Raw genomic sequence first — 22,658 nt, 5'->3', positions numbered from 1 at the left:
GGACATGCCAAGCATCCCTAGTCGGCATGTGTTTCACGAGCAGACATCGGTGGTTTGAGCGTTATAGCACCCCTGTGCCTTGGAAGAGCCAAGCTCATCTATATCAAACAGATTCCTGGCAGGAGTTCGCGCCGGAGTGGATTGATCACAAAACCCGCGTCGCCTATTGGCCTCCCTGGGCGTCGGATGAATAATGAAGGTCCCCAGTGGGTGGAAGACAGCCCCCGTTGTCGACAGGCGGTTCCTACCAAATCATGATATCGGACAGGTATAGTGATGATGCCAAGAGCTGTCTTATCGCCGTAGAGGCTTGGAGTATTCACAACTCCAGTCGTTGGTGCCTAGGGGGGTGGTTTGTCTGTTTAGCAAGGCGATTGCAAACACCTGAATCGGAAAATGGACAAGATTCAAACATACCTGATACTTTGTTCGGTTTTGAGAATCAACATGCTGGCTCTGGCCGCCGGGATGATATCGTAAGTGAAGCGTTCTGCGGAATCCTGAGACAAACAAAGTGTCAGAGAAGATGGATGGTGGAAGACGGAGAGAGGAGTCTGGAAATTACTCTAGTCCGCAGCGACTCGGGAGGGGAAACCTCGGTCGGCCTCCGGGCGGGTCCCACCACCAGGCAGCTGAGCCGACCAACCGGCGATAGGGTCATACTCATCAATTTTTCTTTTTTCTTCAATTGAGCGGGGCAATTTCCTTGATAAATCATTTCATTACTACTCTACATGCAGAGAGACGTGCGCTAAAAATGTAGGTACCAAACAACTGTACAGCTGCCTTCAATATCACTTCGTTGGCAACCCACATCCGCCATCTGCCCTGCTAGCAATCGGCTATCGGCTATCGTCAAATACAGTGCTTCGACCAATCTGGCTGCATATTGACTTTAAAGAAGACAAAAAAACAAGAAGAAAAAAAAAAGAGGAAAAGGTCCGTCGGAAGAAGAAAAGGGTTTTCGGTGAGAATTGACAAGCATGAGCAAACATGCACTGGTAGATGAACTATTTAAACAAGAACCATGCCAGCTCCGAACAAGGTTGACATGACAGTGACCAGGCCCACAAGAACAGGGGTCATGGTCAGGTGGGGCACGTGCAGGCCAGCAGCAGCACCTGGAGAGCTGGTCGAAGTCCCGCTGCCGGAAGAGCTAGAGCCACTGCTCGAGGAGGCAGAGCCAGATCCAGGCGTGGCGGTGCTGGTAGAAGCAGTTCCAGCGTTCATGCTACCAGAGCCCGAGAATCCAACACCCTTGCCGGCACCCTCGGTCATGTACTTCTTAGCGGGCTCGGGAATGGCAGGAAGAGAGTCGTTCTCAACATCCCAGTTGGGAGAATCCTTCGCAGGGCACGGGTTGGCGCCTCCAGTCTTGTTGTAGCCACCGTCGCCAGTGGGGCTCTTGGTCTTGGCCAGAGCAGACTTGAGAGCATCGTAGTCATCCAAGGTGCTGACCTTGCCGTCCTTGATCTGGACGAGACCGTAGTTGCTGGGCTCCTCCGAGTACTCGTAGACGAGACCACCGGAGTAGACGCCGGTCATGTCGGTGCTGTACAGGGAGCTGACCTCTTCGAACTTGCGGGTGTTGGTGTTGCAGCCGTACTCGGACAGGAAGAGAGGAAGACCGTATCCAGTGAAGTTCTTGACCTTCTGGTCCCAGCCGGAGGTGGTGAAGGAAGACGGGTCGCACCAAGAGTAGTCGTTGAAGGCGAAGAAGTCGCTGCGCTCATCGTCGCTACCGCAGTTCATGTACTGGGCCATCTGGAGACGGTTCGTGTCGATATCGGCCTAGAGAGACAAATTCCAGGTTAGACTTTCCGTGCTTTTTCCTTTCCTTGTGATATGACGTGACTACATACAGCAGAGTATCCGACAGGGATCTCACGGTACTTGCGGCTGCGGATGTACTGGCGAAGATCACGCGTGACGGCCTTGACATAGGGAGCAGCACTCGACGAGGGACCGTCGTTGATGACCTCGTTTCCAGAGAAGAAGGCGAGGGTGTTCTTGTAATTGGCGAACTTGTCGACCGTGGCGAAGATGTACTGGAGATAGACATCGTTGTAGGAGGGCTTCGGGTCGGCACGGTTGAGAGAGTACTTGGGGGTGTTGACGTCGAGAACCAGGTAGATGCCAGCATCTGCCAGAGCGTTCATGCACTCGTCGTGATCCGCGGAGTTGTCGACGGAGTAAACACGGATAGTGTTCAAGCCGAGCTCGGTGAACTTGGCGATGTCGCGCTTGCAGCCTTCGGCATCGGCAATGGGATCGGCCAGCTTGGACGAGCCACCGGGTTGGTAGTCGACACCACGGATGTAGAAACGGTCGTCACCCTTGAAGAAGGCATTACCCTTGACGGTGATAGGAGTCACGTCGTCACGGGCCTTGAGGTTCGGAGCAGCCAAAGCGGTGGAGGCGCCCAAAGTGATGGCTGTCGCGATAGCGTAGCCCTTCATGTTGATGGATTATGTGAGTTGAGGTGCTTTGATGGGAGAAAACAAGGCGGATGGTGGGTGAGTCTCGGGAACGAATGGAGACCTGCTGTGTAAAAACAGTATGATATAGTTGATGGGAGGGTAGAGCTTGGAAGAATTGGCGGCTATCGAAAGCAGGCGAGAAGAGGTCAATAAGATTGAACGAGTGACTTGAAATGGGGAGAGAAAGAGGGAAAAAAAAAAAAAGCGAACGATTGAAGGGATAGTGGAGGAAAGAACCCAAGGCAGGGGAAGAAGATGATGAGGAGAGAAGAGAGAGAAATCGAAAGAGTAAGGAAGGGGGTGGTGGTGGTGGTGCAGGGTCGAAGGACCCTTAAAGGGTAACTGAAGAGCAGACACTGGGCAGCCCAAGGCAGGCAGTGTCAGCCATCCACTCCATCCCTGAGCCGTCTGCCCCATACAAAGATTCAAAACAGTAAGGATAACCCAGGTTGCCACAAAGAAGCGCGTGTCACACAATGTCTCCATTGCCTGGATTGCCGGATGAGGCAGCCAAGGGATTTCAGTATGTGTGGGAAATTGCTGGGCGGGTCTACCGGATGCCTATCAGCTGTCTCGATCGTCAGATCGCCCCCAGCGCAGGACTGCACTGCACTGCAGGATCAGGGTCCAGCCAGGGACGGACTGGACTGGACTGGACTATACATAGGACAGCAGAGTGGATTCCATTGTGTGTAAACAGTTTGTTATTTTCTGGTGAAAAGGTGAATATTGAAGAACAGTCAATTGAATTGAATTGGTGTTTTCCTTCTGGTGAATTTCTATCTCTGCTGTGCCTTTTTCAATCACCAATTAAGTCGACCATGACATCCTTGTACCTGGGAAGGGCGCAAAGAATGGATGGAGTGGAGATGGAGCCCTGAGGAGCCCTGAGGAGCCCTGAAAAGCCCTGAACCCCGGCCGGGCCAAGGAAAGAAGGAGGGGCCCCCAGTGGGTCCAGCCACAAATCCAGTCCCTGGGCGGGAAAGAAAACGAAGTGAGACCCCTGCCTGGGTGCTGCTCACTGGAAGTGGCTTGACATATTGCACTGTACTGTACACAGTATGTACTGTACTTCCACACCCTGCAAAATAGGTTACTCAGTACTCAACTGTCGACTAAGCACTAACGACCAGATCAAACAATTCAGCCTCTCCAAACATACTATGTGTAATCATGTTAACGTATAAGAAGGGGAAGATCCCCTCCCCTCTCTCAAGCACTTCAGGGTACCGATCGATGCAGCCATCCCGTTTCCCTGCCGTGCCAAAGCAGATCATCTCCGAGCTGGTTTGACTCGAGGACTGGTTCCTTCCTCAGCATGTCTGACCTCCCCCTTCTCTTTTCCCTTGTGGTGTCTCCAAATACCTCCCTCCGTTGATGGCCGAGCAAACGCCCAGAAGAATAGGCTTTGGGGGGGGGGGGGTTACGACGACTCTGTATCCTGTCTCAGAGCCCCCAAGGTTTTGCCTGTGCCATTCGTTGGATGGAAAGCAGGTATGGTTACCCAGCCAAGAAGCAGCAGCTGAGACATGCCAACACAACACCCAAGATTCCCTTCCTTCCCCCATCCACTCAACCCACCCTCCGCTAATTTTAGGCGGTCCCCTCGCTAATTTTAGCCAACCGACTCATTTCCCTGCATTTACGTATGAAGAAGAGCCAAGTTTGATCTCCCTTTCGCTCTTTGGACTGGTAGAGGATGAGATCAGTGATTCTTCTTGTGCCACAATTAACATCTGTATGTCTGTAGGTCCGGAAGGGATCATTATCACTCGATCCTTTGATGATGCACTTAGAGGAGGAAAGTAAATCACAGGAGCAGAACGCGTGCGTCAAGATAAGATATCTTTTCTATACTTCAACTGACAATGTGCAAACTTCAACATAACTTACTCGTACTCATAACTGCCGAACGGAATACTCTGCCTATGTGTAGGATATTCCCTCCCTCCGAGCCCGGTCGGGAGTGGTACTTTCTCTATTCCCTCAACTCTTCAACCCGATCCAACCCAGCCCACAAACAAAAACAATCTCAGATAATCGCATCCACAACCATAAATACTAAACTTTACACTTCCAATCCCTCATCACCCAGGGAACATAAAACCCATGCTATCCCCTCCATCCCCAAACCAAACACGAAAACCCTAACACTGACGTCAACGCACAGATCGAAGCACGGTCCCACCAACTCTCGCTCTAGACCCAATTCCCCCCCTCCCCGCGACCGGTAACCGTACCTGTCTATCCATCTATCTAATCCCCTTAACCGAGCCCAGCCCGACCGACCGTCAAATCCAAGACCGCATACCAACAAAACAAGACAAAACAGGAGAACAAAGTTGTCCACAAAAACCAACCCAAGAACTCAGGAGGTTGAGTACCGCTCACTGAGCGACATCTCCCACGGGGGGTGGATAGCTCGCGTCAAAACTCATATGCGGAATCCTTGGCCGGAGATTTAACGAGCGCGGCGGGACTCGGCTAGTCGGTCGAGACCGTCTCGGCGGGGTGGGTTGCCATTTGATGAAATACGGAGGTCTTGGGGGGCCGAGGGAGATTTAGGCAGCATGTTTCTGCTTCTTGGGTTTGGTTGTGCTGACTTATGGGATTGTGGAGGGTAGGTGAAGGTGAGGTTTACTTCTGTTGACGTGCGAAGGAGGAATTTATATCTAGATAGCTAGATAGGAGGGAAGGTTGAGAATTTGGTGGATTATTAGGGAATGATATATGGAATGTATGGGATTGTATACCTCACGACATTAATCCCAGGGTCCTCTGGAGCATCTGAAGTCCCTCATGACGACCAGTCGCCCACAAATGAATCAGGAGTGGAGCGAGCGTATGCTGCCTCGGACCACATGGAATCAATCCATCATGCTCGGAGCCCGCGGACGGGACTTACCTGGTCCTTGACACTCTGAAGTATTGCCAATGGGCCAAGACATGCGCTACGAGCATGCTGTGAATCCATTGAGGCGCAGACGGTCGCCAAGCTGGGATAGAGCTCGACAGCCGAGGAGCGTGGGTTTGCCAAGTCGCCGTGTGAAAGATGTGAACTATACTGATAGTTTATTTGACTCGCGAGCGGAAAGGGGGCGGAATTGTTCTAGGGAATGCTGTTGATGGCAGCCTAATATGCTATGTAGTGCTCGGGTAGGCATCTATATATACTATGTCGGCCAATGGCTGGAGGGTTTGTCCTGCACTTTCCTCAGCTCTTGCAGTCAACATGACAGTCTTGTGATCAAGTGAAGCGACTTACTCGCAGTACTACTTTGTTCATAAGGGATACTTATCCTCGCTTGCTTGCCTGCAAAGAACACCCAGAGGAAAATGAAGGATGTAATGCACTGGCTGTTGTTGGCGGTCCCCTGAGCTGCTCAACACCGACTGTCATGGCAAAGGCATCTTGCCATTGTCGGGGCAGCTGCACCATGATCTAGCAGGTAGGACCAGCATAGTACTCACCTCGCTTGGAAGATGCAGGCTCGGTGCTTGCTCTTCCAACTCTCAATACGTGGCGGCTGGCTCCTTCCCCGAGGACTCACTGCACCTGAGGTTCAAGAGGCAGGAGAATGTCCATATGGCCACCGAAGCCCGACAACCTCCTCCAAGAGAGCGTCCAGAAGAGCAACAACAGTATCCTCACCTCGCAACCACATAATTTCGATCATTCTTTCTCGTCATCCCCTTAGCTTGTACCAGCTCATACCAGCTCAAACGAGCAAGCAAGTGTGAGTGGCCTCCAAGCACCCAAGCACCCAGCATGTACTGCAGACACTGACAGCACACCAGATGCATTACACCACCTACCCCCTCATCTGGATCACCCTCCTCAGCACCGTTTGGTGTCAATGGTCCAAACTCTTCATCAGCCAGCCAGCCTTCACCAACCACCCGTGGCCCTCCATCCTCCTCGAATCACCCGAGTTCGGCCCCACCGGCTCCTACCTTGACATCGACCACACACGCGAGGGCGCAGGCAACTTCCCCGCCCTGTCCTGGCCCTATCCATCCGGCACGGCCGTCCAAGAGTATATCCTCCTCTGCGAGGACCCTGACTCCCCGACCGCTGAAGCCGTCATCCACGGCCTGTTCTATGGGATCCATCGCGCGACAACCGGGGTGCAGAACCCGGATTTCTTCCTCGACCAGTCGCAGACCGAGCCGTTCATGCTGCGGGGTGGATTCAAGTACGGCCAGAATGGAGGGAATGGCGTGTATTTCGCCCCGCTGGCGCCCCGGGGCCAAGGGCCGCATCGGTACTTCTTCGAGCTGGTGGCACTGAACGAGACCGTGGACCAGCAGGGTCTCAGTTCGCCGGCGAAGATTGAGGAAATCATGCGCGCGATCGAGGGGAAGGTGGCGGGATGGGGCGCTTGGATGGCATTGTCTCAGAGAGCTTGAAGCATGATCCGAATCGGATGGAGATCGTTATCCGTTGTTGTGTTGCACAGTGTGCTTTGAGTCGTTCATCGTCATCGTCGTTGTTGTGTTTTCATGGATACACCCGCAATCATTTGTAACACCCGGAGACAGGCATTGGGAGCACCTGCAATCAAGAAAGTGGTACGACCACAGTTCACTCGATGGGCTTCGCTCTGATCTTCACTTTCATGTCTTACATGGAGTAGTCGTGGACGTCATCGTCGAAAGTCGGCATTCTTTCTGCGTCGACTAGGGCCGGCTAGCTTCGAATTGTCCGATAATTATAGTATGGACTATTGGCCGAACGACCCGACTTTGGCTTCATTCTTGACCGTTTGGTCGAAAACAAACTTCTGCAGTGTTCGTATTGTGTCTGGTAGAAGAGGCAAAATGACTGCCTGGCTGTCTCCAAGATTAGCACAAGGATAGGGGGCGCTAGTCCAGTCCCGGTAAGGGTCAGCCTCACTGCGCTGATGAGAGCCAATCAGAGATGGCCACTGATGCTTACGCTGCCCAGAATAGCAGATCTGACCCAACTTAGCTAGCCGTTCTGGGACTAGGGCCGAATCTAATAAGAGCTAAGCCCCTTTAGCCCTTCAACGGATGCGGAGGGGGGTTTCGGCGCTCGGGAAGCTGTAACAATGACAGCCGGTCTGTCGACACTGCAAGGTGAAGAGGCATCAAATGATGCCTCAAAAAAATCAATTTGATCACAGGGTGAATGATTCTTGATGAAACTCAAAGAAAGGGATCAATTGGTGATGTAAGTGGATAGCAATCGACAGGTACCAGAGATGGTCAGGAACACCTCCTTGGCAAATTGGCCACCTGGATGGTAGTGCCGATAGTCCGCGAACGGTGGCAGAGGAACGGACCAAGTGGCCCAGTTCGGGCTTCCTTTTCCCCCTGGTGCCTGATAGACCCAGCACAAAGACTCCTGTGCTGAAAGAGAAAAAAAAATCCATACTGAATACTTTGCCCCAGAGCTCAATTCTTTGTCCTCGGTAGAAATCTCATGTGGTCAACTCCGAGGTCTTGACGGAGAAGACTGCTCGGTTGCGAAGAGTAAGGTGGGGTAAAACCGTAAACGCAACACGACTGATCTCATGGTGTTGTCATTATTCTGCTTATCGACCTGGAGTTCTTCGGATTTGTCTCAGCGGTCGGGATCGTCCGCTCCAGCCTTACTGGCCGCAACAACTGAAACATTCTTCCCTTTTCAAGCCAGTGAGGTTAAATTCAATGCCGACTGTTCGCAATGACACCATGACACCAATCATCAAAACAGTCTGCCTGCCAATCAGTGTCTGTCCGAGGTGGTATACACACAGATTGTGAGACACGCAACCAAAGCCAAAGATGCATGGCTGCCGTCTTACACCCTCTGTGTAGGTAATAGGTGGGTTGGGTTAGGAAATCCAGGCGAGCTGGTGTGTGCATTGGCCCAATTGCCCGTGTTCGCGGCTGACGGTGACCTCGTACAATCGGTCGAGAAGTCACTACTCCCACGGATTGCATCCGGATACTTTTGTTGCTTTTTTAAGGGCATTTTATCGCGACCGGAGGGGATAGGCTATGCATCGCCGCACCTGGGTAGAACCATGGTGCAAGATGCATTTGGGTAACCTTGTTCCTTTCTCTATCAGTCCCTCTTGTTATAATGCCTTTGCTTCCTGAATGTTGTTTGCTTCATCCTTTCTTTCTATGATGATAACAAAAAAAATAAGGCACCATCTTGTAATTCGATCTTCTAGCGTCTTTCCACTCGTTGATCCACTCACTCACTGGCTCCGCAAGTCCGAGCTAGACCTGCCTTGTTTTTTTCATTAGTACGTATTCTTTTTTTTCCTGCTCTTTCTAGCCTGCCTGGCGATCGAGGTTCTTTTTTTTTTCTTCTCTTTCTCTCTTTTGTCTGCTACTATTTATTCACTGGCGGCGCAGCAGAACAAGCCTTGTCGGCCATTTGTTTCACTCTCATCTCGGGTGGCTTGCAGTTAATCAATCACCTGCCAACCGTTACTATAATCAATTATTGCCAGCCCACTGTTGCAGGACGCACTACACGCAGCGTACTGTACTCAGCCCAGTACACCTACTCATACTTATCAACCTGCCTGGCCTCTCTCTTCCGCTTCCGTCTCCTTCCCCTCTTCATCGACCTCCGAGTATTACCCTTTTGGGAACTCCAACCAAGTGAACGACACACTTTTTCTCTCGCTTCGATCCCCTGAACCTTCGTTTCTTCCACTTCAACTTCAAAAACATCCCACTCGATCAATAAAGACGTTGAAATATCCAACTGAGGCGCCATGGCGTTGTCAACTCGCCTGCTCCAACTGCTTCTCCTATCCCTAATCGCCTTATCTGCGATTGCAGCCCCGGCCGCCGATCAGTCCGAATCCGACGCCCCGTCGGTCGCCGACAGCATCGAAGAGACCTCCCTCCACAAGGCTCTGCATCTGTTCCAGAGGTTCAGCCACGGCATCTTCCAGTCTGACGAGGAAGCTGCCGCAGCTCTCCAGCAGGATGATTCGTCGTTGGCGGACCACTTGAACCTGGTCAAGCGAGCGGATGGCAACTCGACGGCTGCGGTAGAGACGACGAGCCAGGCCTCGGAGCCGGCAGCGACCACTTCTGCCGCCGCGGCAGCAACCACCGCTTCGCAGGCTGAGAGTTCCACCAGCAGTGCGCAACAACAGCCCACCACTACTGCTGCGGAAACTACCGCCGCTCCTACGACCACTGCTGCCCGCACGACCGCTGCGAGACCTACGACTAGCTCTAGCAGCAGTGAGTCCAGCTCTAGCAGCAGTGAGTCGAGCTCTAGTAGCAGTGAGTCTAGCTCCTCGTCTCCGTCCACGTCTTCTTCTTCCTCTTCTGCCTCTACGGCGACCACCTCGTCGACCTCTTCCTCCTCCTCGTCGTCTTCCACGGCGACGTCGACCTCTACTACTTCTACTTCTTCGTCCACTTCGTCTACATCTTCGTCCTCGTCCTCTTCTCACACCACCGCAGCTAGTACCACGATCCCCACCGTCGCGGCCACTACTACTACTACTACCTCTACCTCTGCTACTTCCACTACCACTAGTACCACTTCATCCAGCTCACATACTACCGCAGCTCACACGACCTCCACCACCTCAACAACATCCACCTCCTCGACCTCCTCCTCGTCCTCCACTTCATCAAGATCCACATCCGCCACCTCGACCTCGACCTCGACCTCCACCACCCTCGAGACCACCACCTCCACCTCCACTACTTCAACCAAGGACTCCCAAACCACAGACGACAGCTCCACCACCAGCGCCAAGACCACCCCCTACACCTCCACCTACAAGATGACCACCACGCTGCCCAACGGCCAGCAGAGCACCGTCACCGCCATCACCGTCATCCACCCGACCGAGACTGCCCACGAGGTCGCCACCGGCACCCGCGGATCCCCAAGTCTGCAGACCGACAACGGTGCCGCGACCGCGCACGGTCTAGGTCGGGAGCTGTTCGTGATGGTCGGTGGAGCGGCCGTGGTGGCTATGGCTCTGTAAAGACAAAAGCAAACCACCTCCCCCACATCATCCGAATACTTGTTTTTCTCCTCCCAGCAAATGCATTTTCCGGCGTTTTTTTTGTTTCCTGCTAGCTTTTCAGCTGCCCCCATGATACCTCTCACCATGTTACGATCCTTTTGATGCAAAACAAAACACACGTGAATCTGGCAAAGCATACATTACTTGTTCATTTAGCTCGGCGTATTCCCACATCTTGTCTCTCCTTTAGCGCATTCTGATTTCTGTTTTTACACCTGGGTTGGGGAGAAGAGGAGGGTAGAGGGGATGGATGGATGGATGTTGTTCAAAGCATGTGCATACTTTAGACAGGTTGTCTTTGATCATTCACCCTTGGGGGTTGCAAAGGTGACTCCTGGATCACGGATCATTCGGACATAATTTGAGACTGTTTCGTTCTCTCAGTTGTTTCAGGCTATGGATAATTGTAGTGCTTAGGTCATGAAAATGGGTATTCTGAACGTAACAACATGGCTCTAATCTGGTGACATGACTTGCCCTACTTGCTTGCTGTCACTTTGCACGTGATGGGTAGGCTAGCTAGATACCTTCGTAGCTAGCTCTGTACAAACCTACCCAATAATAAACAACAGTATAGATAGGTGTAGATGTAGGTATAGACATGGTGATAATCCCCTCCCTCTTATCTCTTTGTGTCCCCTCACCCGGAACGGACACGGTTTGATGATCCATAAAGACGCGCCGCATCTCGGTTTGCATGGTGCGATCCTTCAACCTAGCCTCTCACCTCCTGACCAACGAGTATATACCCCAAACGACCTCCCTCAGTCCACGCGGTATATTGTCTATTTCGGCACCCACCGCTCCTCCTCCGTCCAGAACCGCACCACACTCTCCCACGCGGGGATATCGCCGTCGCGCAGCAGGGCGGCGACGTCGACGTTAAGCGGCGATTCCGGGCGCGGATCCGTCAGCAGCTGGTGGATGGCGGTGAGGGTCGAGGAGAGGGTGTAGACGGGGCTCCAGTGCTCGGTCGTCAGGAGGGTGAGGCAGATCTCGCCGGTGGTGAAGGAGATGTTGGGGTGGCTGATGCGGGTGGTGAAGCGGATGGTGGGCGGGGTAAGCGGGTAGGATGGGGGAATGGTGATGTGGAGGGACCAGAGGCCGCCTATTGAGAATCTTAGATTGTGTAAAGGTTGTGGGGGAGAGCTGAGTGAGGGCTGTCGGCAGTGCGGAGGGGCGCGGGGGAGAGGGAGGAATGAGGGTTTGCTTACCTTCGTATGGAGTGCCCTTCACACCTTTCAGGACGGCTTCCCAGTGGAGGAGATCATCCTCTTCGATGGGCCCGAGATGCAGAAGAGCTTCATTGGGGTTGTTGGTGTAGTCCTTCAGTTCCCGGAGGAGACGCTGGGTGGTGTTGTGCGTTGCCATTGTCTCAGCTTCTCATGTGCAGAACGAGCTGCTGCTGCTGCTGCTGCTGGCTGCTGGCTGGCGTGGTTGGCGAGTGGTGAGTGGCTGGAATGCGGTGGAATGCTCGGCGTCGCTGACTGAGCGTCGCTGACTGAGCGAGGGGTTTGCCCTTGGTGCGTGTGGAGGAGGACGTGTGAAATTGACCGTGTTCTTTGAAAGGGAAAACAAGTCTTTGCGATCGCTGCGTGTCTCTCAAAAACAGTCCCTCACCAACAGACACATTCCTCCAGGATGTGACACAGCGGGTGGCTGGCACTGCACTCAAATGGAGTTGAAGCGGAAAGAAAATACCGAGGCTCAAGTCGTGGGTCTTCCCCATTCAGTAGCGCCGGGTGCCAGTCTTCTTCCCGTGGTCTGGACTGCGCATTCCTTGGACTGATGGGGCCCTAACAAATTTTATTGATGCTTAGCCACCGTCTTTTCATGTGAAATCGAAAACGACATCCATCTTTCATCTTTCATCTTGATAACCAGCAGCTTTACATCCATGCGCACCTCTCGCACAGCCAAGGAGACGGCCAGAGTCGTTCAGGCCCTGTCGCCCCCTGGCCGTCGGCAAACACGCAGCTCATCGGCTCATGCCAGTGTCCTGCGCAGTTTCGCCTTCAACGGTGGCTCCAATGCATCTGCGTCTGCATCTGCATCTGTGCCTGCGTCTGCGGAGGCAGTGAGCGATGATGATGACACGTCGTCGCTGTCATCGGTCCCAACTGTCGATATCGAGGATATCTTGGAGCCCCCTGCCAAGCGGCGGAAGAGCGCATTGAGCGCCCCTTCAGCCCGCGGCTCGCGGAATCGTACTGCGCGAACGCCTGCAAATGCTACCCAGACATCTCTCAAAGTTGAAACCACTGTCAAAGAGGAGGTCTTCGAGAAGCCTGCGGCCAGATCCCGCCGCGTGCCTGCCCGGAAGGTCAAGGTCGAGGATGGCACCTATACGGTAGAGCCTCCGTCCAACTGGGAGACCATCTATACCACCGTGAAGAAGATGCGCGAGGACAATCCGACCGCCCCAGTCGACACTATGGGCTGTGCTGAGCTCTATTGGCGTGCGTCGTCGCCCCGAGATCGCCGCTTCCAGACCCTCATTGCTCTGATGCTGTCGTCGCAGACCAAGGATACGGTGACGGCCGTGGCCATGCAACGATTGCACACAGAGCTTGGGGATGGACCTCCAGTTGCCATCAAGGCCGAGCCCAACGACGACAACTATGATAGCAAGGCACTAGAGCCTATGCAGGACAGCACTCTGAACCTGGAGAATATCTTGGCCGTATCGCCGGAACGGTTGAACGAGCTGATTCGCACCGTGGGCTTCCATAACAACAAAACCAAGTATATCAAAGCCGCTGCCCTCATTATCCGCGATCAGTATGACTCCGATATCCCGTCGACGCCGACTGAGTTGATGAGCTTGCCGGGGGTCGGGCCGAAGATGGCATTCCTGTGTATGAGTGCTGCTTGGGGCAAGCACGAAGGCATTGGCGTTGACGTTCACGTGCACCGTATCACCAACCTCTGGGGATGGCACAAGACGAAGACTCCGGAGGAGACTCGTAAGGCCCTGGAATCGTGGCTGCCAAAGGACAAATGGCATGAGATTAACAAGTTGCTGGTTGGACTGGGGCAGACGGTCTGCTTACCTATCGGCCGGCGGTGCGGCGACTGTGACCTTGCAGGGACGAAGTTGTGCAAGAGCGAGATTCGAGGAATGGCTTCCAAAGTAAAGAAGACGATAGTATACAAGGCGGAAAGTGGTGTTGCCCCGCAGCAGTTCATTAGTGACGATAGCGGGGGAAGTCCAAAGGTGAAGGTTGAGGTGGAGTGATGGATTGAATGCGGGCCTTTCCCTTTTCACCTTCTTCACTCGTCGTTGTTGAGAGGTTTCACGTTTGGACTGTTTGGACTGTTCTGTTGTTCTGTTGTTTTGCCCATCAAGTCCGACATCTCCCCATTGCTGTCTCTGTTGACTCTGTCACGCAGTAGGAGGATTTGACGTGACTTACCGTGTTTCCTCTTCGCGTCCGTTCTTTCGCTTTCTCTACACCACATCTCTGCCTCCTCCATACTTCGTCCTCCACCACCCAATTTCCCTCGCCCTTCACACTCCATCTCATATGGGCTTCCTCAAGTAGTTTCAGTCCTGCCTGGCAGTATCTGGGACGCACTTCATCTCGACTGATGGAAATCATGGGTCCGTTGATGCCTCCATGTCTCCCCTTATCTACCAAGCTAAAAGACTACTAACCGTCTGGTTCTGAGTAGCTTCGATCGATGTTCCGGCCGCGGTTCTCCCAACCTTTGAGGATGCCTTCTTCACTTTCCTTGAACGTGGATGGATGCTTTCTGCGAACGATCCCGAGAAACAGGCTGCTCAAAGTGAGGTGGTCGTTCAGAAACCACGCATCACGTTCATGGATCTCCCGTATGTGGCTCGCGTCAGGATCCTCGAGTATGCTGGACTGCTGCGGAACTGTGTCATAAACTTCCGATACGAGGCTGTACGCAGAAAGCACAATGGTGGCACCTGTCTGAAAGGGGATCATCGTCATTATATTGCTCCAAGTCCAGGGATCTGGATAGAGCGCGACTGCAATCACCCGAAACTGCCTATCGAGCTCTTCAGTATCTCTCGTGCTACTCGTGAAGAAGCGGGCGCAGTTTTCTTCTCCCACAATCGGTTTAACGCACCCCTCTCCAGCAGAACTGACTACAATTCCTTTGAGTCCTCGTTTGAATGGGGACTCCACCGTCTGCGTTACTTGCACTTGGACCTGAGCCCGAAAGAACACCGCTACCTCAAGCTGGCCGGTGGAGTCCACAGGACGTCTCTACGAATTTGGATCAGCTTCTGCCTGCTGGCTCATTCTAAAATGCACGGCCTAAAGTATTTTAGTATGACATGCAAGGTGCGCGAACTGGAGGTCGCCCAGAGACTCATGCGTGAGATGAATCCATTCCCAGTTCTGCTCCAGTGCGCGTTCCACTTTGGTCACAATTATGAGGAACACACTCAGAAGGTGATTCGCCGTGCTGCCTTGAGGGTGACGAATACTTTGGCAGTCAAGCCTCAGTTTCCGTACTTTCGTCTTCCCCGGGAGATACAGTTCATGATTCTGGAGCTGCTCCTGGTGGACCATCCAGACCCATTCCTCCCAAAGGTGGAGAGCCTGAGAGGTGTCATCTCGCTCCAGGATCGCAAGAAAGCCATGCGACCCAGCAGCTTTCTTTCGATGAATTGCTGCCTGACCTGCTCTCCTGTTGGGGCAATTTGTTTCTGCCGTGGCCGTCACACAGCTTTTTCGACCTCCTGCAGCTGCCTTGAGAGCCCGCTCAACTACTTCCTTGTCAGCCGAGACTTCTATCGGGACGCCCGCCAGATATTCTACTCCCGTAACAAATTCGCATTCCTGGATGAAGACCCGGAGTTCATGCTGCAGTTCCTTAACAAGCTCCCGACCTCAACCACGGAGCTCATGCGGCACCTGATTCTCAAGTTTCCGTCCCACTACCGTGATACTCCCCGCACAGGGCCCCGCTCCAACGAATCGACTCTGCTCTGGTGGTCGGTGCTGCGCCGCTTCATCCGCGAGCACTTCAAGATCCCGAACCTGTCATTGACTATTGTGGATATGGGCTGGAAAGGGATGGTTTCCGGTGAGCCCCGGCGCCGTTACCTGAAGAAGCTGCTAGAGGGGATGCTCGAACTTCGAGGACTGCGCGACTACCGTTTGTATCTCTCCGAGAACCACGAACTGGCAAAGGACATGGAAGTGCGGATGCTGGGGGAGATCGTATATCAGCGGGCTCGCGGAGTGGCGCCCTTCAGTGGTCCGAAGAACTCACAGCATGCGCATTGACAATGTGTCTTCAGTGGATATGACTTGATCTTACTTTTCTCTGTGTCTATTTTCTTTTTCCTTGTTGGAACGTGGAGGGAGGGTGGCCGTTCATTATTCAGCACTTCGGAATATCTACTCTAGTTAATAAGTGGAGGTTGTCTGTAACCGAAGGTAATTGTTTATAATAACAAATGAAAAAAAGGCTTTCTTTGCAACCAGCAAATAGATTTTAATTTGCGATTCCTCGTGGCGTCATTGATGCCTAGACCACATCCAGAATAGGATTGAGTGGTCCCTTAGATTGCCCATGGCTGAGGTGGTTAAGATATACGGCCATACTAATGCCATACTACCACTACCCTGGTCCAAAAAGTGTCAACAAAGCAACTCCTACGCCTAGAGCTCTCATAGAAGGATCCTCACTGAATACAAAGACGCAAACACCCACAAATGAAGCGACTGAATCCAGCCTTCCCTCCCCTACTTCACCCCCCACTATCCCACTACGACAGCTGTCCGAGGGAGTTGATGACTAATCGCTCCCCTCACGCGGCCTTTCCCCGCAGCCCGCAGCCCGCAGCCCGATCTGGCAGCTCAGTTTTGCACTGCATCATTCTTCAATCCTGCAGCACGCACTTCCTCCACTTTCCTGACCCAATTCCCCAGATTCACTCACCACCGTGATCAGCAAGCCACCGCAACACACCTTGCTCCGAATCGAGCCCATCGCATCCGAAACAAAACCACAATCTCTTCCTCCCGCCCAAGAAAAACCAAGAAATTTACCACCCCTCACCACAAAAGCCGCAGTGCGCACGCCTACCTACCCCCACCACAGCAAACAACCACACACTGACCCATCTTAGCTCAGCTCAGCTCAGCTCAGCTCACCACCACCACCTCTCAACCCTCTCAGACAAACGCAAACTGTATCTATCCCCTTCTCCAAAATGAAACCCCAATCATCGCCGATCCCCATCCCCGCCTTCGCAACCACCCAGCTCCACCACCTCAAAACCGAACACAGCCTCGAGATCGCCTCCTCCACCCTCTCCGCCGCCTCCGTCGCCGCCAGCCCCGCCACGCGCCGCACCCTCCAGGCCACGGGCCACGCGCTCACGGGCCTGGTGCTCACGCAGACGCGCACGGGGTTGGGCGGGCGGTTGGTTGGGGAGTTTGTGCCGGATGCGGCGACTACGTCCTCTAACAGCTCTAAGGGAGGAGGCGATGGCAACAGCCAGGGCGGGAATAATGGGAAGGATGATGGGCGGTTACGGCTCCCTGCGCATGGCATCCGGGTCGGGGATGTGGTGAGGTGTTTGGAGATTAGTAATTCTTCGTCGTCGGCGGGGGCGAAGAAGGGGAAGAAAGATGGTGGTGGTGGTGGCAGTAAGGCGCCGGAGGGGGTGGTCACCAGGGTTGGGGAGGGGGCGGTTTGGGTTGCGTTTGGCCAGCAGGGGGCTGCTGCGTCGGCCGGGGGAAAGAAGGAGGAGGATGAGGGAGTGGAGGAGTTGTGGGGGAAGAGGGTTTGGTTGTATGTTTTTTCCCCTTTCTTTCTTTGTTTGTGTGTTTTTGTGTTTGGGTGGTGGGAGGGAGAGGTGAAGATGATGAGAATTATGGGACGGGATGGCTGGCTGACTGGTGAGTTTTATGCGGGGGGTAGTGTGAAGCTGGCGAATGATGTCACGTTTCGAAGGTAAGGAGATCTCCTCGGGTGATTCTGGTTGGTTTGAGGGAAGGGAGAAATGCTGACGCGATGACGGCGATGGTGATGATGCAGGATGAACCAGACGATGGATCGCATGGCCAAAATGCAGGAATCCGATCATACTCACTTCATGCGCGTCGCGTTCGGACATACCACCCCCCTCACACCCGACTACGATGTATGCAAGGACATGGAGTTTACCGATCCTACGCTCAACGACTCCCAGAAAGAGGCGATCCGGTTCGCGCTGGCGTCGCGCGATATCGCCCTCATCCACGGTCCGCCGGGCACGGGAAAGACGCATACCCTGATCGAGTTGATCGTGCAGCTGGTGCAGCGGAAACAGCGCGTCTTGGTCTGCGGGCCCTCGAACATCTCGGTGGATAACATCGTCGAGCGACTGGTCCCCAAGAAGATCCCCGTGGTGCGCATCGGTCACCCCGCGCGACTGCTGCCGGCGGTGCTGGATCACTCGCTCGAGGTGTTGACGCAGACATCCGAGGCGGCCGGGATTGTGCGGGATGTGCGCCGCGAGATCGACCAGAAACAGGCCAGCATCCGCAAGACGCGGACGGGACGGGAGCGGCGCGCCATCTACGACGATTTGAAGGAGTTGCGGCGAGAGTACCGCGAGCGGGAAACGAAATGCGTGGTGGACTTGGTGCGCGAAAGCAGCGTCGTGCTGGCGACGTTGCATGGGGCGGGCGGGCATCAGTTGCGCGGGCAAAAATTCGATGTGGTCGTGATCGACGAGGCCAGCCAGGCCCTGGAGCCCCAATGCTGGATCCCGCTGCTGCCGGCGTCCAAGGTCATCCTGGCCGGTGACCATCTGCAGCTGCCGCCCACCGTCAAATCAACGCGCGAGCAGACAAAAACCAGCAGTGCGGAGGCGGGGGTGGATCTGTTGCCCGACGTTTCGTTGGAGACTACGCTGTTTGACCGGTTACTGGCCACGCATGGACCGGGGATCAAACGCATGCTCACCACCCAGTATCGTATGCATGAAACCATTATGCAATTCCCCTCGCAGGAGCTGTACGAGTCGAAATTGATAGCAGCTGACGCCGTGCGGGCGCGTCGGTTGGCGGACTTGCCATACGAAGTACAGACGACGGACGATACGATAGCACCCCTGGTCTTCTGGGACACCCAGGGCGGGGACTTCCCTGAGACGGCGGAGGAATCGGGGCTAGGTAAGTCAGAGAAACTATTGGGGGAAAGCAAGAGTAATTCGATGGAGGCATTGGTGGTAGGGCAGCATGTCGATGCCCTGGTGGCGGCTGGGGTGCAACCGAACGATATTGCAGTAATTACCCCGTACAACGGACAGCTCGCAGTGTTGTCGCAGATGCTCCGCGAGAAATATCCCGACCTGGAATTGGGCAGCGTCGACGGCTTCCAGGGGCGCGAAAAGGAGGCAGTAGTGGTCAGCCTGGTGCGCAGTAACGAGGCCCGTGAAGTTGGATTTCTGGCCGAGAAGCGTCGGCTGAATGGTAAGATAAGTTCTAGATTAATTGGCGAAGGTCAGCACTGACTAGAGCGTTCCAGTGGCCATGACGCGGCCGAAGCGACACTTATGCATCTGCGGTGATTCGGAGACGATCAGCCAGTAAGTCATTTGGGGGCGGTTGTTGGATTTCGCCGTGATTGCTGACAGACCCCAACTGCATTATAGAGGAAACGGGTTTTTGAAGCGCTGGATGGAGTTTCTAGAAGAACAGGCTGATCTGCGCTATCCCGATGCAGGGACGTTCTTGTGAGAGGCCGCCCGCCAAAGACGAAGTCATAAAAACACTGCAACTGCATAATCCTCCGTAATTCGGCCTTGTGCAGCAGCTCCACTCGGCTGAAACAGACTAAATTCACCAATTCGGCTCGAGTGACAGCAAAAGTGGTCAGAGCACGCCCGCTTGGCATCCATCATTTGAGAATCGATTCCTCAATTCACCCACCATTAATCAATCGACCAACAACAACTAAAGTCTGACGGTTTCATCTTCGGTTGTGTTGGCACGAGCCGAGGACGATGAATCGGTCGCGATCCGATCCTGCTGATCCTTCTTCACCTCATCATGCTCTTCTGTGCATCTTCTCTGCGTCCACAATACAGAGCCTTGTGTTTAGTCTTCAATCTTGTCAGGTTGGATACTAAAAATACCCCCCCTGAAACGTAAAAAAAGGCCCACTTGGGCACATGCTTGCTTCTCTGCTCCTCTTCTGCCTGCACCACCACCACCACCTCCTCCTCTTCCTCCGCCTTCTCTTCCTTCTTTCTTCTTTGCGTCCACTTTCTCTCCCTTCAGTCTCTCTTTCCCCCCTCCTGTAGTTTGATGTTTGGTTCGATCCACTGTCTCTCATTCCCATACTGTTTCCCCCACTTGATAGTCTTTCACTCTCTACAAACAGACTTTATCTCGCGTCGCTCCTTCGTCTCACCATGATCTGAGCGTTTCGGCCGGATCTCCTGCTTCTCCCTGCTGACGGTGGCGCTCTCCCCCGCGGCCGTGTCCGGTCTGTGACTATATACCCGATCGTGTCTTTTCCGTCTGATCGATCATTTTTCTTCATCATCCCACGCGGCAATTCCGACATCCCGACATTCCCACGTGCCCGTGCATCTTATGTTCTCTTCTAGATGTCCAATTTGAGTTCGCATCGGAGCTCCCCATCGCCAGAGTCCGCCATGGCCGACACTTGGGATGACACGGCCCTACCTCCGATGAGTTCGAAACAACTCATCGTCAGCACTCGTCGCGCGCGCCCCGCCGAGACATCACTCTTGTCCAGCACGTTGCGCGGCCCTTCCCGCCAGGGAGCTGTTCCTGTCCCTGCCGAGCCCCCGACCGTGGTTGTGCGCGGTTCCAGTACCCATCGACGCACTGGCAGCACGTTGAAGACCGTCATGCGCAAGATCTTCACCCGCAAGACGCGCGGGGATGAAAGCGTGTCTCCGCCACCACGGGGAGGTAGCACTAGTCCGACTATGGAACGATGCTTGCCGTCACAAGCTCTAACCTTCGGATCTCGACAACAACATCAACACTCCCCTCCCCTGTTTACGCCCTCCAATGGCACGGTCACCTCATTCGCGGAAGCTCTGCAGAAGCTGGACTCGCATCCACGACGGCGTCGGGCCACGCTTCCCAGTCTGATCCTGTCAGATGATGGATCCCGCGGTGCGCTCGAAGCCGCCGTTCAGGGCCGTCCTGTGAGCAAGCGCGACAATAGTCCTCATGCTAACAGCGATCCTCTTGATGTCTGCCGTCGCCGGGAGCGCCAGCAGCTAAAGCGCCGGTCGCGGAGTGCTGCCGCCCTGCGCGGTCTGGCGCAGGAACACCACCATCTCATGTCGCCTATTCAATGGCGTCGACGCAGTCTGGAGTCTTGCGCCGCGTCTACCGCCTATGGCGCACCCTCGGAGGTCGACCGTCCACCAACTCGAACTACAGTCGCCAGTGCGCCGGCGCTGCCCACCGAGACTTTGGTTCTGATGGAGGAACCAGCAGAGCCTGAAGGCGCTGAGCCCGAGGAGGCCGCCGTGGAACCAGAGGCGGAAGATGAGCCCGAGCCCGAGCCCGAGGATCCGATTCCGACTAATGTCGGCACCCTCGTCACTTCAATGCAACAGGACGAGCACATCACGCTGGAGCAGCGGCTCAACATCCTGGAAGTCAAGATGATCGACCTCGAGTTCGCCATTGCTCGTCTGCAGACCGACCGCAGTGAAAGTCCCGCCGAATCAAGGCAGGCTGCATCACCTGTCAAGCGACATCGTCGCAAACAATCATCGGGGCCGAACAAGATGCCTCCGCCCATCCCTACTCAAGACACACTCCTCCCAGACCGCCCCTCCAGCACAAGCACCCTTCGTCCGAATCAACTCCACCGCTCACGTACCTTACAAGCCCCCTCCTCGACATCCCTGACCGACCACAGCACCATCTCAGTCGAACAGTACAGTGCCTTGGTCATGCTGCTGCGGCGCGAACAGACCGCACGACGTAGCCTCGAGCAGCAGGTCGCCGGCCTTCGCGAGGATATGGAGCAGCTGACGCAGATGGCGCGTGATTCGATGGGGTTGGGCATGGGGCCGATTTACCCGATCCCCATCTCTGATCTGCAGGATTTCCGACGTATGCGGCCAGGTGGCGGGTTGTCGTCGAGCGAATCTTCTCGGCCGGAGACAGTCGGTGTGCCGGGGGAAAGCGACTCGGAGTGGGAACGCAACGAGCTGTCGGGCAATAAACCGCTGCCGGTGAAACCTGCACCGGAGGTGATTTCGTCGCGATGGTCGCCGGGTCGCCGAATGGAGCTGGGTGGGATGATCTGATTGTGGTGGATTCTCCTCTTAACGACTTGTTATGCATGTTTTACTGTATATAGCCGGATTCTGACTTGACAGATCACAGGATGATTTGGAAAAGTTCATGACAGGATTACTTATTACCTAGTTAGCTTTAGTGTATATACTTTATTGATATATTGAACGGACTCAATTTGGAAGTAAGATAGTTGAGCTCAGAAAGGTAGAACTTAAGAAGCTTGCTCAGTGCTTCTGTTGGTACGCAACTTAGCACTTGCCAGCGCAACCCAAGCCAAAAACAGGATACCAAGTAAGTTAACAGACGTCTGTCTATCTTGTCCCTGTACCAGATGTGTCCAAGTAATTGAAGGCCTTTGTCTCTGGAGCATATTGTATGACCCCTTTGCAATGAATTCTTTGTACATTCATCCCCACATCAAAGCTTAGCACATCGATCATTCAACATCGCACAGATCATCCGTAGATTCCTTCACCGGAAGGGCGACTTCCTGTTTATCCGTAAGTAACAAAGCCCACATGGACATCAAAGCTCTTTCCACAAAGCCCTTATATAGATCTCGCCCTGATCCGTTCCCTACAGAACTGCTATCTCAACAAGCACTCGAGCCACCCACCATCACCATCGATCAATCCGCAATGCAGGAACCGAATCCCGACCCGATGCCGATGCCATTCCAGCCGTCACAATCACCCTGGATCCTCCATCATCACCAACGCCACCCCCAATCCAACCCCCAGACCCAACCCCAACCCCAGTTAACCCCATCCACCCTCCTGCTACCCCCTCCCCAGCATCGCCACCGCAATCACCACCGCAATTCCCATCCCCACCGCAATCCCCCCCAAACCCCAAGAATAACCCCCCTCCTC

The 22,658-nt window shown here is 54.2% G+C and overlaps 8 protein-coding genes across 8 annotated transcripts; 6 read left to right on the top strand and 2 right to left on the bottom strand.

Annotated features, from left to right (window-relative positions):
- Window positions 1-866: 866 nt before the first annotated feature.
- Window positions 867-2,707, bottom strand: gel1 (1,3-beta-glucanosyltransferase gel1). Its single transcript, XM_040939360.1, has 2 exons — window positions 1,863-2,707; window positions 867-1,791 (listed from the first exon to the last, which is right to left on the bottom strand). Exons 1-2 carry the CDS (start codon window positions 2,457-2,459, stop codon window positions 1,015-1,017), a joined length of 1,374 nt encoding a protein of 457 aa, XP_040799404.1. The 5' UTR covers window positions 2,460-2,707; the 3' UTR covers window positions 867-1,014.
- A 1,528-nt stretch (window positions 2,708-4,235) lies between these two features.
- On the top strand, window positions 4,236-5,039 carry BO72DRAFT_169761 (uncharacterized protein). The gene is made up of 2 exons (XM_040939361.1): window positions 4,236-4,412; window positions 4,651-5,039. Exons 1-2 carry the CDS (start codon window positions 4,349-4,351, stop codon window positions 4,872-4,874), a joined length of 288 nt encoding a protein of 95 aa, XP_040799403.1. The 5' UTR covers window positions 4,236-4,348; the 3' UTR covers window positions 4,875-5,039.
- A 1,239-nt stretch (window positions 5,040-6,278) lies between these two features.
- BO72DRAFT_382399 (YbhB/YbcL family Raf kinase inhibitor-like protein) lies at window positions 6,279-6,890 on the top strand (the record flags this gene model as incomplete). Its single annotated transcript, XM_040941474.1, has 1 exon — window positions 6,279-6,890. The coding sequence occupies one exon, from the start codon at window positions 6,279-6,281 to the stop codon at window positions 6,888-6,890; it is 612 nt and encodes a 203-aa protein (XP_040799402.1).
- Window positions 6,891-8,824: 1,934 nt separating this feature from the next.
- On the top strand, window positions 8,825-10,875 carry BO72DRAFT_169451 (putative GPI anchored cell wall protein (Dan4)). The gene has a single exon (XM_040939359.1). The coding sequence runs from the start codon at window positions 9,221-9,223 to the stop codon at window positions 10,460-10,462; it is 1,242 nt and encodes a 413-aa protein (XP_040799401.1). The 5' UTR covers window positions 8,825-9,220; the 3' UTR covers window positions 10,463-10,875.
- Window positions 10,876-10,929: 54 nt separating this feature from the next.
- Window positions 10,930-12,158, bottom strand: pex4 (putative ubiquitin conjugating enzyme (UbcJ)). The gene is made up of 2 exons (XM_040945100.1): window positions 11,719-12,158; window positions 10,930-11,612 (listed from the first exon to the last, which is right to left on the bottom strand). The coding sequence occupies exons 1-2, from the start codon at window positions 11,873-11,875 to the stop codon at window positions 11,290-11,292; spliced, it is 480 nt and encodes a 159-aa protein (XP_040799400.1). The 5' UTR covers window positions 11,876-12,158; the 3' UTR covers window positions 10,930-11,289.
- Window positions 12,159-12,401: 243 nt separating this feature from the next.
- Window positions 12,402-15,958, top strand: BO72DRAFT_433054 (endonuclease III domain-containing protein; the record flags this gene model as incomplete). The annotated part of the gene is made up of 2 exons (XM_040943187.1): window positions 12,402-13,733; window positions 14,278-15,958. 2 exons carry the CDS (start codon window positions 12,402-12,404, stop codon window positions 15,772-15,774), a joined length of 2,829 nt encoding a protein of 942 aa, XP_040799399.1. The 3' UTR covers window positions 15,775-15,958.
- Window positions 15,959-16,706: 748 nt separating this feature from the next.
- On the top strand, window positions 16,707-19,224 carry BO72DRAFT_382289 (putative DNA helicase; the record flags this gene model as incomplete). The annotated part of the gene is made up of 5 exons (XM_040941468.1): window positions 16,707-17,290; window positions 17,420-17,452; window positions 17,537-18,966; window positions 19,013-19,073; window positions 19,140-19,224. The coding sequence occupies 5 exons, from the start codon at window positions 16,707-16,709 to the stop codon at window positions 19,222-19,224; spliced, it is 2,193 nt and encodes a 730-aa protein (XP_040799398.1).
- A 923-nt stretch (window positions 19,225-20,147) lies between these two features.
- Window positions 20,148-22,131, top strand: BO72DRAFT_460387 (uncharacterized protein; the record flags this gene model as incomplete). The annotated part of the gene is made up of 3 exons (XM_040946466.1): window positions 20,148-21,597; window positions 22,039-22,077; window positions 22,118-22,131. The coding sequence occupies 3 exons, from the start codon at window positions 20,148-20,150 to the stop codon at window positions 22,129-22,131; spliced, it is 1,503 nt and encodes a 500-aa protein (XP_040799397.1).
- Window positions 22,132-22,658: the final 527 nt, after the last annotated feature.

This window comes from Aspergillus fijiensis (assembly GCF_003184825.1).
Source record: "Aspergillus fijiensis CBS 313.89 unplaced genomic scaffold BO72scaffold_37, whole genome shotgun sequence".
Lineage (NCBI taxonomy): Eukaryota > Fungi > Ascomycota > Eurotiomycetes > Eurotiales > Aspergillaceae > Aspergillus > Aspergillus fijiensis.
This window is presented reverse-complemented; position numbering and strand designations above follow the sequence as displayed.

Coding starts and splice junctions, on each gene's coding strand:
- gel1 (XM_040939360.1), bottom strand. CDS start 2,459: ATGAAGGGCTACGCTATCGCGACAGCCATCACTTTGGGCGCCTCCACC. Junction 1,792..1,862: donor TCCCTGTCGGATACTCTGCT/GTATGTAGTCAC, acceptor TTGTCTCTCTAG/GCCGATATCGACACGAACCG.
- BO72DRAFT_169761 (XM_040939361.1), top strand. CDS start 4,349: ATGTGCAAACTTCAACATAACTTACTCGTACTCATAACTGCCGAACGG. Junction 4,413..4,650: donor ACGGAATACTCTGCCTATGT/GTAGGATATTCC, acceptor GTCAACGCACAG/ATCGAAGCACGGTCCCACCA.
- BO72DRAFT_169451 (XM_040939359.1), top strand. CDS start 9,221: ATGGCGTTGTCAACTCGCCTGCTCCAACTGCTTCTCCTATCCCTAATC.
- pex4 (XM_040945100.1), bottom strand. CDS start 11,875: ATGGCAACGCACAACACCACCCAGCGTCTCCTCCGGGAACTGAAGGAC. Junction 11,613..11,718: donor GAAGGGCACTCCATACGAAG/GTAAGCAAACCC, acceptor GATTCTCAATAG/GCGGCCTCTGGTCCCTCCAC.